The sequence below is a fragment of the Homalodisca vitripennis genome, chromosome X (genome assembly GCF_021130785.1).
Source record: "Homalodisca vitripennis isolate AUS2020 chromosome X, UT_GWSS_2.1, whole genome shotgun sequence".
NCBI lineage: Eukaryota > Metazoa > Arthropoda > Insecta > Hemiptera > Cicadellidae > Homalodisca > Homalodisca vitripennis.
The window spans coordinates 67,113,609-67,129,326 of NC_060215.1; the positions used below are offsets into that span (position 1 = coordinate 67,113,609).

General features: G+C 30.3%; 1 protein-coding gene across 1 annotated transcript in view; it reads left to right on the forward strand.

Annotated features, from left to right (window-relative positions):
- LOC124369117 (serine/threonine-protein phosphatase alpha-2 isoform) overlaps positions 1-15,718 on the forward strand; it is a 34,813-nt gene that overhangs the window by 2,361 nt on the left and 16,734 nt on the right. Inside the window, exon 3 of the mRNA XM_046826872.1 lies at positions 14,609-14,839. Coding sequence (XP_046682828.1) covers positions 14,609-14,839 — 231 coding nt within the window. The remainder of the gene's footprint in view (positions 1-14,608; positions 14,840-15,718) is intronic.

Genomic DNA, 15,718 nt, shown 5'->3' on the forward strand with positions numbered 1-15,718 from the left:
CAACAGAATTAGTTAAATCATCATTGCCTTAATTAATGTGATTCAGATCAACGTTTTAGTGGAATAAAATACATTTAAAAATTGTTATTATTTTAGCAGTTTCACGGCGCAACAGTTTCGAATAAACTGTTGCAGTTTCATAGGGCCATCCCTAGTCTAGGTCAACCATATATCAATAACAGTATAACCCTTAGAGCGCAACGTGTGTGTGTGTCCATATCAGCAGAATCGTTACATATAGTAATATCCGTATTTTCTTATTTTATTTAGCCTATTGTTAACATTATGAGTTATAAAAGTACAGTGAATATTATATATATATATATATATATATATATATATATACGAGGTATGGCTATTAAATAATGGGACTGACGCTGCAGTGGAACGTGTGCGCATGCGCCAACCAACAATGACCAACAGCTGTGTAGTTTGAGACTTCCTCTTCAGAATGCAGTTAGTCTCGTTTCTGTAAACAACATTGTTGTGTCCATAACCTTCATTTATGTAAGTGTTGTTATTTTGTTTTGCCGGAAAAATGGTTAGCGTAATAATAGAGCAACGAATTGTTATTAAATTTCACGTTAAACTTGGAAAAACCGCTACCGAAACCTATAATTTACTAAAAGAAGTGTATGTCAGTGAATGTTTATCGCGGACTCGTGTTTTTGAATGGTTTAAGCGTTCTCAAGATGGTCGACAAGACGTGGAAGATGATTCGCGGTCAGGTCGTCCTTCAACATCAAAAACGGAAGACAATGTCGAAAAAGTTGCTAATTTGATTCGGTCTGACCGACGATTAAGCATTCGTGCAGTTGCTGAATCTGTAGGTATTGATAAAGAATGTAAATTTTACATGACAATTTGAACATGCGAAAAGTGTGTGCAAAAATGGTACCAAAAATTCTTACGATTGATCAACAAGCAGCTCGTAAAAATGTTTGTACTGACACTTTGAATGCCATTGAAAATTACCCAAATTTATTGGAAAGAATAATAACATGTGATGAATTGTGGTTTTTTTACTTATGATCTGGAAACGAAGCGCCAATCCATGCATTGGAAGACCTCAACTTCACCGAGAGCCAAAAAAGCAAGAATGAGCAAGTCAAAATTTAAAGCAATGATGATTGTTTTTATCGACATTCGTGGGATTGTGTACCTTCACTGGGTTCCTGAAGGTCAAACAATTAATCAACATTACTATCTTGAGGTACTTAATAAACTACGTGAAAGAGTAAGAAAAAAACGATCCAAAATGTGGAAGGACAAATCATGGATTTTGCACCAAGACAATGCGCCAGCTCATTCCGCGTTATCTGTCAAGCGGTTCCTGACCAAGTACAGCATCCCAGTGTTAGAACATCAACCTTACTCGCCAGACCTAGCACCATGCGACTTTTATCTTTTCCCTAAGGTGAAATCTGCATTGAAAGGTACGAGATTTGAATCCGTAGAAGCTGTTCAAGAAAAAGCGGCAAGACTCCTGAAAGAGTTGACAGAAGATGACTTTCAGCATTGTTTCCAACAATGGAAAATTCACATGGAGCGTTGCAGGGATAGAGAAGGGGTGTATATTGAAGGTGATAATAAGTAATTATGTTTAAAATTAAAATAAATTTTCTTACAATATCAGTCCCGTTATTTAATAGCCATACCTCGTAGTTATATGAATGCCTCAATGTATTGATTTATTACCATTACAATGTAAACTGGAATTCGTGGCGCCCCAAAAATTAATAAGTAACCGGTGCTATTTTTTTACCATTGCTCCGTCTTACAGTATGTGGTGCGGCATGCGGATGTATGCATATGACATGCCGACATGTTAAATGCGGCCCGCAACTATTGGTAAAGCCTTTATTAAAATGATGTTATTTTTTCTTCCAAGAATCAGAAAATAAACTAAACTTAACCTAAATGCTAAATTTTCTTCACCATTTAAGGGTTAAATATTGAAAATTTTAAAAAGATGTATGCGATGATAATTGTACCCAGTCTTAACCATTAATATGATTACTCTCCTCTGAATAAATAAGATCTCACCCATTTTGCTGTATTTGCCCTACAGTAAGGTACAATATAATATTTTATAACTGACTGGAAGAGGGTTACAGATGGAATCAAATAGTTAAACAGAATACACTCAACCGGGCTAGGATCTAAAAAAGTAACTTAGAAGCCCAGCAGTCGAATGATCTATAGGCTATAATATGTGGGACTGTTAGCTTACCTCCCTGCAGTTAATCAGGATTAGATTTAAATAATAGTACATTACCACACATGCTTTAGTATTCAATCTTTTAAATTTGAGTGTTGAATGTTTTCACAGACAGGGGCCCTTCAAAGATAACATAAAGTGGCCCATGAAAATTAACTCTCTTTTAACTTTAAAAAGCATTCATAATGTCTTTAAATGAATTGTTGATGGTCATCCATGGTAGTTTTTATGAAGACCATATTGACTGTAGCCAAATTTCAATTATTTACTTGTCTGATTGAAAAATACGTGCCTAATGTATATGAGCCGAAACTGAAATTCATTAGACCTGGTTAACAGGAAAAAAAAAAACAATAAAAATTGTATTTTACCTTGTGTCGGAAATAGTGTAAACTCTTAAAGATCTAAAAAATTTGTATAAATATAAATCAGGACGTTATGTACTCATAACTTAATTGTTTGCTTTTGGCAACATGAATGAAAATATTTATTCAACAATCTATTTCTTGGACAACTATCTTTTTTCCCCCACTAATGCTAGATTTGCTGCACTTTGGGTCTTTGATACAAGAGAAGGGGAAGCCCAACTGTTTTCAGGTATCTGAACGCTCACGGCTGTCTAACCCTAGATCTGCCATTCTGGTCTAGGTGTCCTGACTATACATGTCATTTTAAATCAGGATATATTTACTAAAAAACTAAATTTTTTGTTAAAAGTTATATTACTGTGAAGAAGTGGTTCAAATGTAAACATGTGTTGACAGGTACTGTTGACTTCTATAATATTAACCACTGATGAAGTTGACCTAACAAAGCATATCTGTGTATTCAATTGTAGAACAAGTATACCTTCTGTTGTAGGCACTTGTTAAATATTATCACAATATTTAATATTGTGTCCAATGTGTACAGTATTTCCATATACGTAATAGTGTCAGTTTGTCTTCTTTGATATCAGTGTCCACACATTACATGATAATATTTAGTATCATTGGTTATTGAAATGTTTATCCAGATTAAAGCAATATTATATGTACTTTGTACTCACATTTTAATGAAGAAATTATTTTAAAAAATCCTGACATACATGTTAATTAATCATAATATTACATTTTTTGTCTCTTTTTGGAAATTTTAAATTAATTTTTGTACTTTTAACCCTTTGACCGCCAAATAACAGGTGCGAGTGCCACAGCGCCAGCCATTCCAGTGCCATGCGTCGGCTACACGCTGGTCATATAATGAGTCAGTGCGCTAAAATGCAAGCATTTTCTGCTGTTTTTGTATGTTTACAAACTATTGCCATTCCCTTATTTTTTATCGTTAAATAATGCTGTTGGTACCATTTATTAGAAGCATAAAAAAGTAAAAACTTTCAATTAAAGTAATTACATAAAACTCAATACAGCATAAAAGAATTCATAAAACATTTATTTTTTTAAGTTTGAACTCCATAATGTATTTGAAAATAACATTTTGTTATTGATTTATGACTTTATTATGTTTAAACTTTTTGGCCGTTTTGTACCTAAGCACTTTAGCTGTTCTGTTTATTTAAATATTAATAGTAAATTATATAGCGCAATTCATCCCAAATACAATAGCATAAGTCTTATCAATAGAAATTAACTCCTCTAGGCGTTCAACGCTTGCGGGGAGCTTGGCTATATATAGGGTATTGGCGACCTCACAATATTTGATGGACTTTTAAAATTGAAAATTTTTAGAGTGAGTGTACAGTTAGAAGAATTTAGCTGTGCTCGTAGGGCCCTAATACTACCCTTTCACCAAATAAACGCTATATGTGTGGCGAGTTGCGTTTACATGCTAGCCGCTGAGACTAAGGCGCGAAAATCTCTTTAACGACTATAAACTCACGATTTCAATTTCAGATTGGTATTGACAAATACGTTATTTTCTAAAACACATTAAACAACACTATAACAACTGAAAAACAAGGATAAGTCCTATTATTGCTATTATTTGGTATTCTCTTATTATTTAATTCCACCACAATCAGCACTGTCACAAAACAGACTGATTTTAGCGAGTGTGATGAGTTATTTGGATTCCTGAAAGGAGGGTTTTACCTATGTGTCACAGGAAATGTTTTCGGGACGCAGCGCATAATGCTACCCCGCTACCCCTCCCGCCTATCACCACACACTCAAGGTCACGCGCACAGCTAAAGTCCTCGAACTGTATAGGCAAATTAAAGAAAACAGATTGCAGGAAGTCCATAAAACAAAACAAAAAACCACGAAAAAGGAACTAATATTCGGGCTGACATTGATAGTGACGAATGAAAAACATCCCTTGAGATAATACCTATCAGTAACTTAACAAATGTTAGAGGATCTAGGATGCATGAGAGGTCTAAAATATATTATTAACTCACTTTGGTAAAATATTAACTTACTGTTTAACTGTTGAGTATCTATTATATTGTAGTTAAGAAATACCAAATTTTGGATAGGTCCCCAATGATTTGTTTTGGAAATTTCAATTTCAAATAGCAACAATTTCAATTTTGATTCAAACAACGTGTACATCAGTGTACAATGAGTAGTGTCATTTAGTAATTTCTAATTACAATGTTTTCTTAAAATTATGTCTTATCTACTACACTATTATTTTACAAAAGTATCTACATGTTGTAAAACTCGTCAATTAAATTTAATACTTTGTTAACTAAATATAAATAATACCTTGGTTACAAAAAATTGTTAATGCAATTTTCTTCTTCTTAATGTCTGGCAATAATCTAAGAAATTTTGCTTCTGTATATGTAGCCTTATTTTTGTAGTACCTTAGATTATGATGTGTGGATATGATATGACTTATTTATATATATATAGTATTATACAGTGTATTTCAAAAGGTTCATAAGCTTCTATTGAATTTTTCTTTATATATATATATATATATATATATATATATATATATATAATTGTATCATATATGTATTGTTCATAACCTGTCAGAATTTGCATATTCTTGAAATATTCCCTAGTTGATTGATCAGGTTGTAATTTGTTTATACTTCTTATAGGTCTTTTTTGTCTAAGTATAAGATCAAGAATTTGTTTACTATTCAAACCATACAGGCGAATTCCAAAAGAAATATGCAAGTGAATATATATGTAATAAATTGTTTTCAATGTTTGAGCATTGCAGAAAAATGACATTCTATATAGAGCGTAGATGCCTGAATTAAGTTTAGATAATATCTTGTAAACACGATCATTCCAAGTTAAGTGTTGATCTATGTATAAACCATGAAAGTTTGTAGTAGTTTAAATTTCAATTTGTTTACTATCAAGTGTTATGTTTGGAGCATCTATTGATTTTTATTGTTTTAAATAAAATAAAATTAGTTTTCTCAACATTTAATGTTAATTTGTCTTTAGTTAAGTAATTTACTATGTTTTTTTAGTTCTATTTGCGATAAAAACTCCAGATGGTTTACATTTTTTCCTGATGTTTTTTAATTTAAATAATGTGCATAGAAACACAGGCTAAGCTTATGTTTTATACAACAAGTAAACTAAAGAAGTCCAAGAATGGAGTCCTGAGGGACACCATATTTGACTGGTAGTCTAAGAAATTAACAAACTATTATAAGACATTTTTAACAGTTATTATAAAGTGTTAATAATAGATAACTTAAGATGACATTGCTAAAGTATAAAACAATTAAGATTTTATACAAGTTATTGTTGAGTTTCATAACTGTTTAGAAAACATAGATGTCCTCAAATCTGAAATAGCATATACATCTTTTTTTATATGCGTAACCCTTTTTAATCCATTTATTTATTTTTATATAGTATACTAGAGTACTCTGAATACATCAATACAACTTGTATTGATGGAACCTATATAACGTAATGAAAGAGTTATCACACAGACAGACAGATAACCCTTGGCCTTTTGATCCCAAAATCAATACAGTTCTTCCTTAGACCAAGAGGAATGTATATATGAAGTTTAAAGATCTAAGAACATAACTATCAAGGGTTAATGCACAGATGGACAGATGTAAAATCTGCCTTTTGACCTTTTGATCCCAAAATCAATATGATTCTTTCTTGGACCAAGAGGAAGATATACAAATACCTATATTAAGATTGAAGTTTCTAGGACCTTTCTATTACGAATTATTGCTTGGACTGGTAGATGTACAGACTGTCCCTTTACCGTATGACCCCAAAATATATAGGGTTCTTACTTGGACGAAGAGGATGATTTCTATCAAGAGTTTTCACACAGATGGATGGACAATAATTAATATGATTTTATGAAAGCTCTATCGGGTACTCAATTGAAAATAAGAGAAATGAGATCTGCTACTACGATGTGCTATCACAGTTACCTATATTTACACAATATACATTTTTTACGATCAAACCACCAGATGTATAGACTCTTTGTTATCTATATATTTTTTTATAAAAACATCCAGGGCCCAGGATGTAAATCCCTTTTGTTATGCATTACATGTTTCTAAAAAAATTAAGATTTCTCATTTTCCACACCTTTACTGATTTTTACAAATTACAACACAATATTTTATTTATTTTCTTCATTTTGCATCATAACATGAGGTTTAGCTGACTCTGTGTTCGAAGACCTTAACATAAATTTCAAGCCAACACCATTATTTTTAATTTCAAATAATACACAAATATCTGATGTAAAGTTGTAGTTTTAGAAATTCAAGCTAAGTTTATAACCACATGATCTATTGGGATATTCCTTAACTACGTAAACTCTCACTAATAATAGTATAGACAGTGAAATAGTCCTGATGGAATAACTCTGACTAAGGATAGCAGGAGGAATTTCATAAAAGCGGAAGACCATCTGACAAAGGATGGGGAAGGGTTAGTACAATGTATGCATTTTTGGTCGCTGATTTGGGGATAACTGCTGTCTGCTAACTTTAATTGTTTTACATAAGTCCAAACACAAACCTTGTGGGCATAACTGAATTTAAAACAGAGTGCATACAATATCATAAGCTTGAAAATGACTCGCATTTATTTAGCATATGGCACTAGGGACAGATGGAAGGGATAACATGCCCTGTGTGCTGCACGGAGTAGCTTCAATGAGTGTACAGCTAGCCAGACATGAACGTGACCTCTCCAACCCATTACATTGGCACATCTAAGCTATCAGGTTTCTAAGCTGTGAGGAGTAGCTTCAATGAGTGTACAGCTAGCCAGACATGAACGTGACCTCTCCAACCCATTACATTGGCACATCTAAGCTATCAGGTTTCTAAGGTGTGAGGTCATTCCACTTCAAATAATAAAAAAACGTAAATAATTTTAAACCCAATTTCACAGGTTTTTTATTAAACTTAGCATGGGTATCACTTCATATCTGTAAGCATTAATGTATTTTTTTATATCAAACCATTTAGTTTTTAAAACATATTCAAGTTTTTGTAATTTTGTGATGAGGGAAGTTTCTAAACATTTGTGTCATTTTGTTATATTAGGTTAACAAAAAAGCAATACAAACAAACAATTGGTAAAATGAATCAGTCATATTTAAATCTTTTGAAACATATGCCAGATTGAAACTGCTGTCAACTAAAGACTATTTGTCTTTACCATCAAAGTATATTTTTGAAAACGTGTGAGTTTTTACAAAAGTTATGTTACAATTGTTTAAAGCAACACAAAACATATGTTTAAAAAATCGCTGTTTCGTCTCTGTGTAACAAAGTATGGCAATCAAATCACAGGATTACTATGTATAACATGGACAAAAATTATTTATCATGCAAAAAATATATGTTAACATAAAATAATGTGAGTAATGTAGAAATTGATAATGACATTTTAAGCTTAAATCATGAAGATGATGATATTGATATAGAATATCTTGTAATGACTTGATTAAGCAAGAAAAATAAGACAACTTAGACTTTTATTGTTTTTAATTTTGTAATAGGTTAAGTTTTTTATTTATTTATTTTTTTGGGTGAAAGACACTTTAGTTATCAACACCCTTGGTCACAACTGACACCTACTCATATTTTGGTATATCAGATTGCTATATAATGTATATTAGTACAAAAATCACAAACAGAAAACGTTAAATGTAAATATAAACGTTCAAATTACTGAACTAATCTAACACGTGTTACAACTAACTCTGTGGCTAAATTTTATATATAATTTATGTGTGATAATGGGTTCACTGGATCCAAGATGTACATTGTACAAATTATAAATATTAAAAGTGTTAAGGGTGTTTAATTTTTGTTAATTCTGTAAACACTATTGAAGGCTACACTATCAATACACAAAGAGAGAAGGAGATAAATTATTTCAATTCATTCTTCGGTCACTGAAATTGGTAATTCGGTTCCCTATTAAAATTTCATGTCTTTGGTGAACATAGAAAACCATCTTATGGTCAATAGAAACTTCCAACGAGTCCTTGAGAACATGAAACGAAAAATCAAGACAGTTGTTGAAATCAATTTGCCAACTGACAAAGGTGTTGATCAAAATGTTTAGAAGAAAGCTGAAGATCTGAATGGGAGAAATAATAACAATAAATTAGAGAATCCTCTAGAAACAAGCGGATACAAATTGCTGACAAGTCAACCATCCATAATGTGGTCAAGAATAAATCTTAAGTAACTAAATGTGCCAGATTATTAAGTTCATAAGATGAAAACACTATACAAAGACTAAGGTTTTTTAGCATTACTTAAACATAGCAAATAATTTTAGTACAATGACCATTTAACATGTGAAAGTTTTTATTAGAGAGATGAACATTCAAGGTTTTTACCTTGTATGAAAGATCTTGGTGTTGGTGTAGGAAAGAAAACATATGAAAGAAAGTATCTGACTTTGTGGATTCTTAGTGAATTTTTAGCAGTACGCAAATTTTAAATGAGACCTCTCTAAGATCTAAATTGTTTATTTTGGTTTGTGCCAGAGGTACCAATCTAGTGTGTTTTTTCTTAATAAACCAGAATGTTATTTGTTGTTATGATTCATGAAGCAGGAATTGAAGAGGACTATAACACATGTTATGTATTGTTTGTAAAGAAGTAACAAGAGAATGTATGTAACAAAAATCCATTATTAGATAATCTAATACATTTGTAATTAAAGGAGTGTGATGAGGAAGACTCTGCAGAGTGCAATCAGTGAATTTCCATGGATTGCTCTGAAATAATACTGTACTTAAGTTCAGTTACTGAGTTTATTAATAGTGGCGTTTATAATTCCTATATGTATCTAAATTTACAGCATATTTTTCCTGTGTTTTAAATTTTTGCTTGTAGGACTTATTTAAAATATTTTAATATCTAGTAATATTAATTTTGTATACCCCTAACATTTTAAGTATGTAAATTCAAAGCACTTACATTTATATGAGCACACCATTTAATTTTTTTGTCTGTAAGTGATTCTGAGAACAGACAAAAAATTTGGTGTACAATACATAATTTATTCGTATAGAAATGTAATTTACCAGTTTCAGTTTTTCTTGGTTAGTTCTGAAAACAACAATAAGTTTATGTTCAATTTCCTTTACAATATGCTAATTTTGTCATGAATTGTGTAATCTTTAAAATAAGATTGTTAATTCAGTTTGTGAATTTAGTCAACAAATACATTCTCTTGCTGCTTATTGAGGAATTAGAATATGTATTATGTCTGAATAAAATCCAAACCTTTCATCATACCTCATAATACAATATCATAGTGTAAAGGCCAGGGAATTTATGATTGCAAAAGTTTAGATTATGCCTTCCCACACAGTTTTATAAATAATTAATTTTGTGGTCCCTCAATCTGTTTTTTTCTTATTAATATTTGTTTATTCAAAAATTTTCATCACAACTAGGATAAATATTACAAAAATAGAAACTAGTCTACATTTGTATTAGTGGCTAGTTTTTAAAATTATTTATATCATTCTTTGTATTATAAAATAATTACATGAATTAAGACAAGTGATTAAAAACAATTATTAATAGTATACTTACAAATGATACATGTAGCAGTATTGATTCTAGTAACTGTGCACACATAATAAATTAAACCTATCAAGAATTAAAAATAATGCAATACAAATTAAAAGCACCTTTGCCAAATACTTTTGGAACTCTGAGGCTGTTCACCTTTACTTTATTCATTTGGAATAAGGCTTAAATAAGAATGGAGAGACAAATTGAAATATTCCTCCATATTAAAGGAGTACTTGATAACAATTTGAAATATACATTTTTAAATCCAAGTAAACATCCTGTTAGACTTGTCCAAACAAATGAATACCCCACTTTTTTCCATTACGATCATTCGTAAAGACAAATTCCCCAAATTTTTATTGAATTAAAAAACTATAAAAGTACTCCCATTGTGAACCCTCTTGAAGTGATAAGCAGACTATGGCTCCTGTTCCTATTTGGAATTTGCCGAAGTTAATAATTTTAATTTCACATCTCTATACTTTTGAGAAATGAGGAAATTCAACCACTAAGATCTTTTAACAGATAATACAACCAGATAATTTTTGTTAAGTTTTTAGTTAAATATTAAAAAGATTATATTATTATGATATATTTCCATTTATTCATTAGTTTGTGTGCTTTATACTGAATACAGTATATTTCAATATTTTATGAAGTATGGTTTGTTTTATTTCTTATTGACTATGTTTTTTTAGCATTTTTAAAACTTTTTTTAATAAGATTGAAACCTATACTATTAAATGAATACCACAGGATTTGCACAGTGTAGTATAGTAAATCATATATTGGCTTCTAACATGATTAGAAGTGAAAAAGCCCTTATGGAATTATCTTATACAATATCTAACTAGACTGTTGGTATAGATGATGAAATAGTAACAGGATACTCCATAAACAGCCAGTGAATTATAGCACTCTTTTACGATGAGTTTAGTAAATCTTCTTAATTACAATTTGAAGACACCACAGATAGTTACGTTTAAATATGATACTAATATTTTGAAGTTTCTAATAAGTATTGTATTTATGAAAAAAGCCCTTTTTTATAATTGTAGCAAAAGTTTGTAGCTATGCAACAATAGAACACTGTTCGCAATATTTAATATTTTATGTATTGTATTACTTTACCCAGAAAAAATTCAAAGAATATAAAAATTTCAACTTTCCTTCAATTAAAAACAATTCTTTTGGTGGGGAGGGGAGAGCAAAATAAAGTGAGATCAAATTCTGCAAAGACTGGTGTACTTTCTATCACTACTTTCCACTTTGGTTTTCCCACGTATTCTCTTTTATAAGTTCCTTGTGTATATCCTATAGTATTTTTAGAAACAGTAGAGTATGGCTCAAAATGGAAATCCCCTTTTGTGATACATTTTTGGGAAGTTGATATAAAACAAGAATTTTGGTAGAAACTGAATGTCTGTGTGTGATCTTTCTTTGTTTTAGAGATGGTTTAGATCAAAGTTTCAATTGAACTTATTTACAAAAATTCATAAATCGAATTTAAATAGTTTAAAAAGATTAAATATTCTTCCTAATACTCAGCATTGCTACCATAAAATGAAAATAACAGATAAACCCCAAGAGGGAGTAACTATTAAAATCCATTGGATTTCCTTCTAATACGGTCAATTTTGTAAAAATTACAAAAATATTTTTCCAGTTGCAAGTCTAAATTTCCAATTTCTGCTCCACAAATAAGTAAATCAAATTCAGTTTTAACAAAGGTCAAGTTTGCCTAAAGTAAGAGAGACTTTTTGAGACTGATAAGTTGGTCTTTACAAAAGATGGTGTGGTTAATAATGAATGCTAAAGCAGTGATTTGCCAAAGTGTTATAACTTTTTTTTTTTTAAACACAACTGTTTCTCCAATTAGACTCTGATGCCTCCTTGGAATTTAAAGTAAAGTCAAAAGTAATTAAAAGGATAATTGTAATGAATTCTCATACATTTTAACACACAACAAACCTGATCCATATTGTACTGTACATCTGCAGATTCAAGAGTTGTACACAGCTGGAAGCACTATGCTTATATTATATGTATGAGATTTCCCTGACTCCTTTAATAGCACTCCCATGAAGGAGGGAGAATGGAATGAAATAATTACAGTCAAACCTCAATATAATGAACCTCAAGGGACCGGACAGAAAATTCGTTATATCGAGTATTTTATTATATTGAGGTTAGGTTAGGTACAATTTCGCTACATCAAGGTTCACAGACTATTGGCTCGATCGTGTCAAAGCGTTGTGAAATCGTATACTGTACTGTATTTAAATAGTGTGTAAAACGAAATAAAAATTCATTTAATTTGGAACAATGAAACTTTACTTTTATTTTTTTGTTTCAATTAAGAATACAGTATGTAAAACAGAAGAAGTGTAATACAGTAGCTATGTACTTTGAAAACACATTAAAAGAAAGTTGAAAAGCAAACATGACCTGAATAAAACTTAAACACCTTACGCTATAATCTTCGTTATAACAAGGTGCAGTCGTGGAAAATTCATTATATAGAGGTGAATTTCGCTACAAGAGGTTCTAACAACGAAAAATTCACTATACCAAGGGTGATTTATTTTTTCCAAGATTACTAAAAATTTGTTATATCGAGGTTGTGAGTATGCTTTATTCGTTATGTAGAGGTGAAATTTGCATTAATTCTTATGGAGACTTCTAGGGGATTTAAAAACATTCGTTATATCAAGAAATTTGTTATATTGAGGTTCGTTACATTGAGGTTTGACTGTAGTTCATTAGATCCATCAAGAGATTCATGTAGAAGTCACCTGTCTAGAAACAAACCTTTGCTAGACTAAAGGATGTTTACATTATCCGCCTCTAACTATTCTGGGATAACTTAAGAGACATTAGGGGTGTGTAAAAGGCCCTTGAGGCTTAAGTGCATGGCAGTAGGCCGCCCCATAAAAGAAGAAGAGACATTAAGAGGTAGCCTAAAACTGTGCTTAGATTCATGCATTTATATAAAAATTATAAAGGAGTATATTTATTTTTTACAGTAAAGGTTATGTGTATTTTTATAACAGTATTCTAATTTAAATTTTCAAAATAAAAAGTGATATATTATTAAGTTAGCTTGCAATTTATAAGAGAGGAAGACTTGTACATAATTATGTATTTTAAATACTAGTTTGATTTTGTTGCATGTATAACTGTAGATTGATATATTTGACTTATTTTTAAATTGTTAATATAGCTCAGTTCAAGTAGGCATACTCATTGTATAACATTGAGTCAATAAATATTTTTTTGCGTTGGCATGAATTACTATACAAATTTTTTTTGAACAATAATCTTTTCTTACAAACACTACCCCCTGTGTATGTTATATTGTTTTTATGAAGGATTTATATTTTATTTAAAATGTGATGTCCATAACTAATTAAACCAACTCAAAAGTACCTGTATGTATCTGAATCAAGACAAATGAATTATAAAATGCCAATAGTACATTACATTGGCAGCTGAATTGATGTTATGTCAGAGTTCACTGAAGGTCTTAACGCAAGCATTTTGCTCATTTGTTTTCTGTTGCATGTTTATCTCAACTAAGGTTACTAAATTGGCACTATCAACACAATGATATAATAAAAAAGTGCCTAGTAAGCAATAAAATTTGATTACTTTTTAATATAGTCAGACACTTGTCTTTTAATTTATTTGTAATTTTATGATGTTAAAAGCTCGTTTTGTTAAAACTTCTGTGTTAAATGTGTAATACGATCTGTACATTTCAGCATTAAAGTAATTAATCATTCTTAAAAGAAATTTACAAACTAAATGTCTTATAAAATGCATATGGTGATGCCTAATATGTAACTTTATTAGGGTGCTCCCCCACCTTTTATTGGTAGATCGGTTAATTGAGTGCATTATTAATGTGTGAAAATGAGAAATTCAGATATTTTTATTTACTATATATAAAATTACTTTATAAATAATAAAACATGTTGTACAATTGTAAAATAATCCATATAATATTCATTTTGACGTTCAATTTCTTTATCTACGCACAAATCATAAATCGGTAAACGGGTTTTGAGTACGGAAAATAATTACGCCTTCCACACTTCCTTCACTATCACTGATATCATAATTACACTCGCAATTACTGTCTAATAACAAAGAAACAACAGAATCCTGCATGTTTTTACAACCATTACAATCAGTTTCACAACTAAACAAAAATAAACAACACACCTAACCTCCTATTTTGACTAACAATTTTATTGTTATTAATTTTGATGCAAAGTGAGGTAAGATATGATGATTTATTTTGTTATTTTATACTTTTGAAATACTGTACTGCTATTTTAGAAAATATACTGTAATGTACTGTTGGTGTGCAGGTGACATCCATGGACAGTACTATGATCTGCTACGTTTGTTTGAGTATGGAGGATTCCCACCTGAGTCGAACTATTTGTTCTTGGGTGATTACGTTGACAGAGGTAAACAGTCTTTAGAAACTATATGTCTCCTCTTGGCCTACAAGATAAAATATCCAGAAAATTTCTTCCTTCTCCGAGGCAATCATGAATGTGCAAGTATCAACCGCATATATGGCTTCTACGATGAATGTAAGTATACCAGACTTTTTTTTACCATCCTCATTTACTTTGTATTCCTCTTTTTTAAATTTATTTCTAAACAATAAAGTAATAGTGATTTTTGTTAAAATCAATATGGTGGATTAATTTATTTTTCTCCTTGGAAGGTTTACTTAACAAGTATTAAGGCAATGAAGGACTAAATCTATAATGTAAAATTTCAAATTAATTTTAAATGGAGGAGGTAGTTGTATTTACTTGAATAATTTTTTTTTTACTTTTGGCTTTCTTTCAAAATACACTAATATTTTTTATTCCCTCTGTAAAATTTTATATATTGCAATACATTATAGATTATAGAACATTGGATTATATATAAGTGTTAAAGTAATTTAACACATAAAAATGTAAGGCTATTGAGTTATATTAATTGAAGAGTGGACTAATTAATTATCCTTATAGGTTAAGTAAACCTTTTGGAATGTAATTAAAACAAACTGTGTGTAAAATTTCAGTGTAAAAAAAATTCAAATCCATTTTTTCACTTCCTCAAGTCGGCCTAACTATCCATTTACAAAAATTAATTTGTGAACTTACTTTTCACTTTGCTCTCCTGACAAATTCTTGAGAGGGTCGATTCATATAACCCATGCAACTTATCTTATGATTTTTAATACTGTTTTCACTTACCAATATGATACGATAATGTACTTTGAAATGGAGATCAATCTTTAAGTATTTTTTTATTAAACTTTTTTACTCTAATTTATTATTTAAGAAATATGAGTTTTTAGTATGTTTATTTTGACTTGTTGTCATAATTAATACCAGGAAGAAAATAAAAAAAATAAAAAAACAACACTTGTTAAAAAATGTACAGAGTGGTTAAAATTCTGCTAAAACACATTG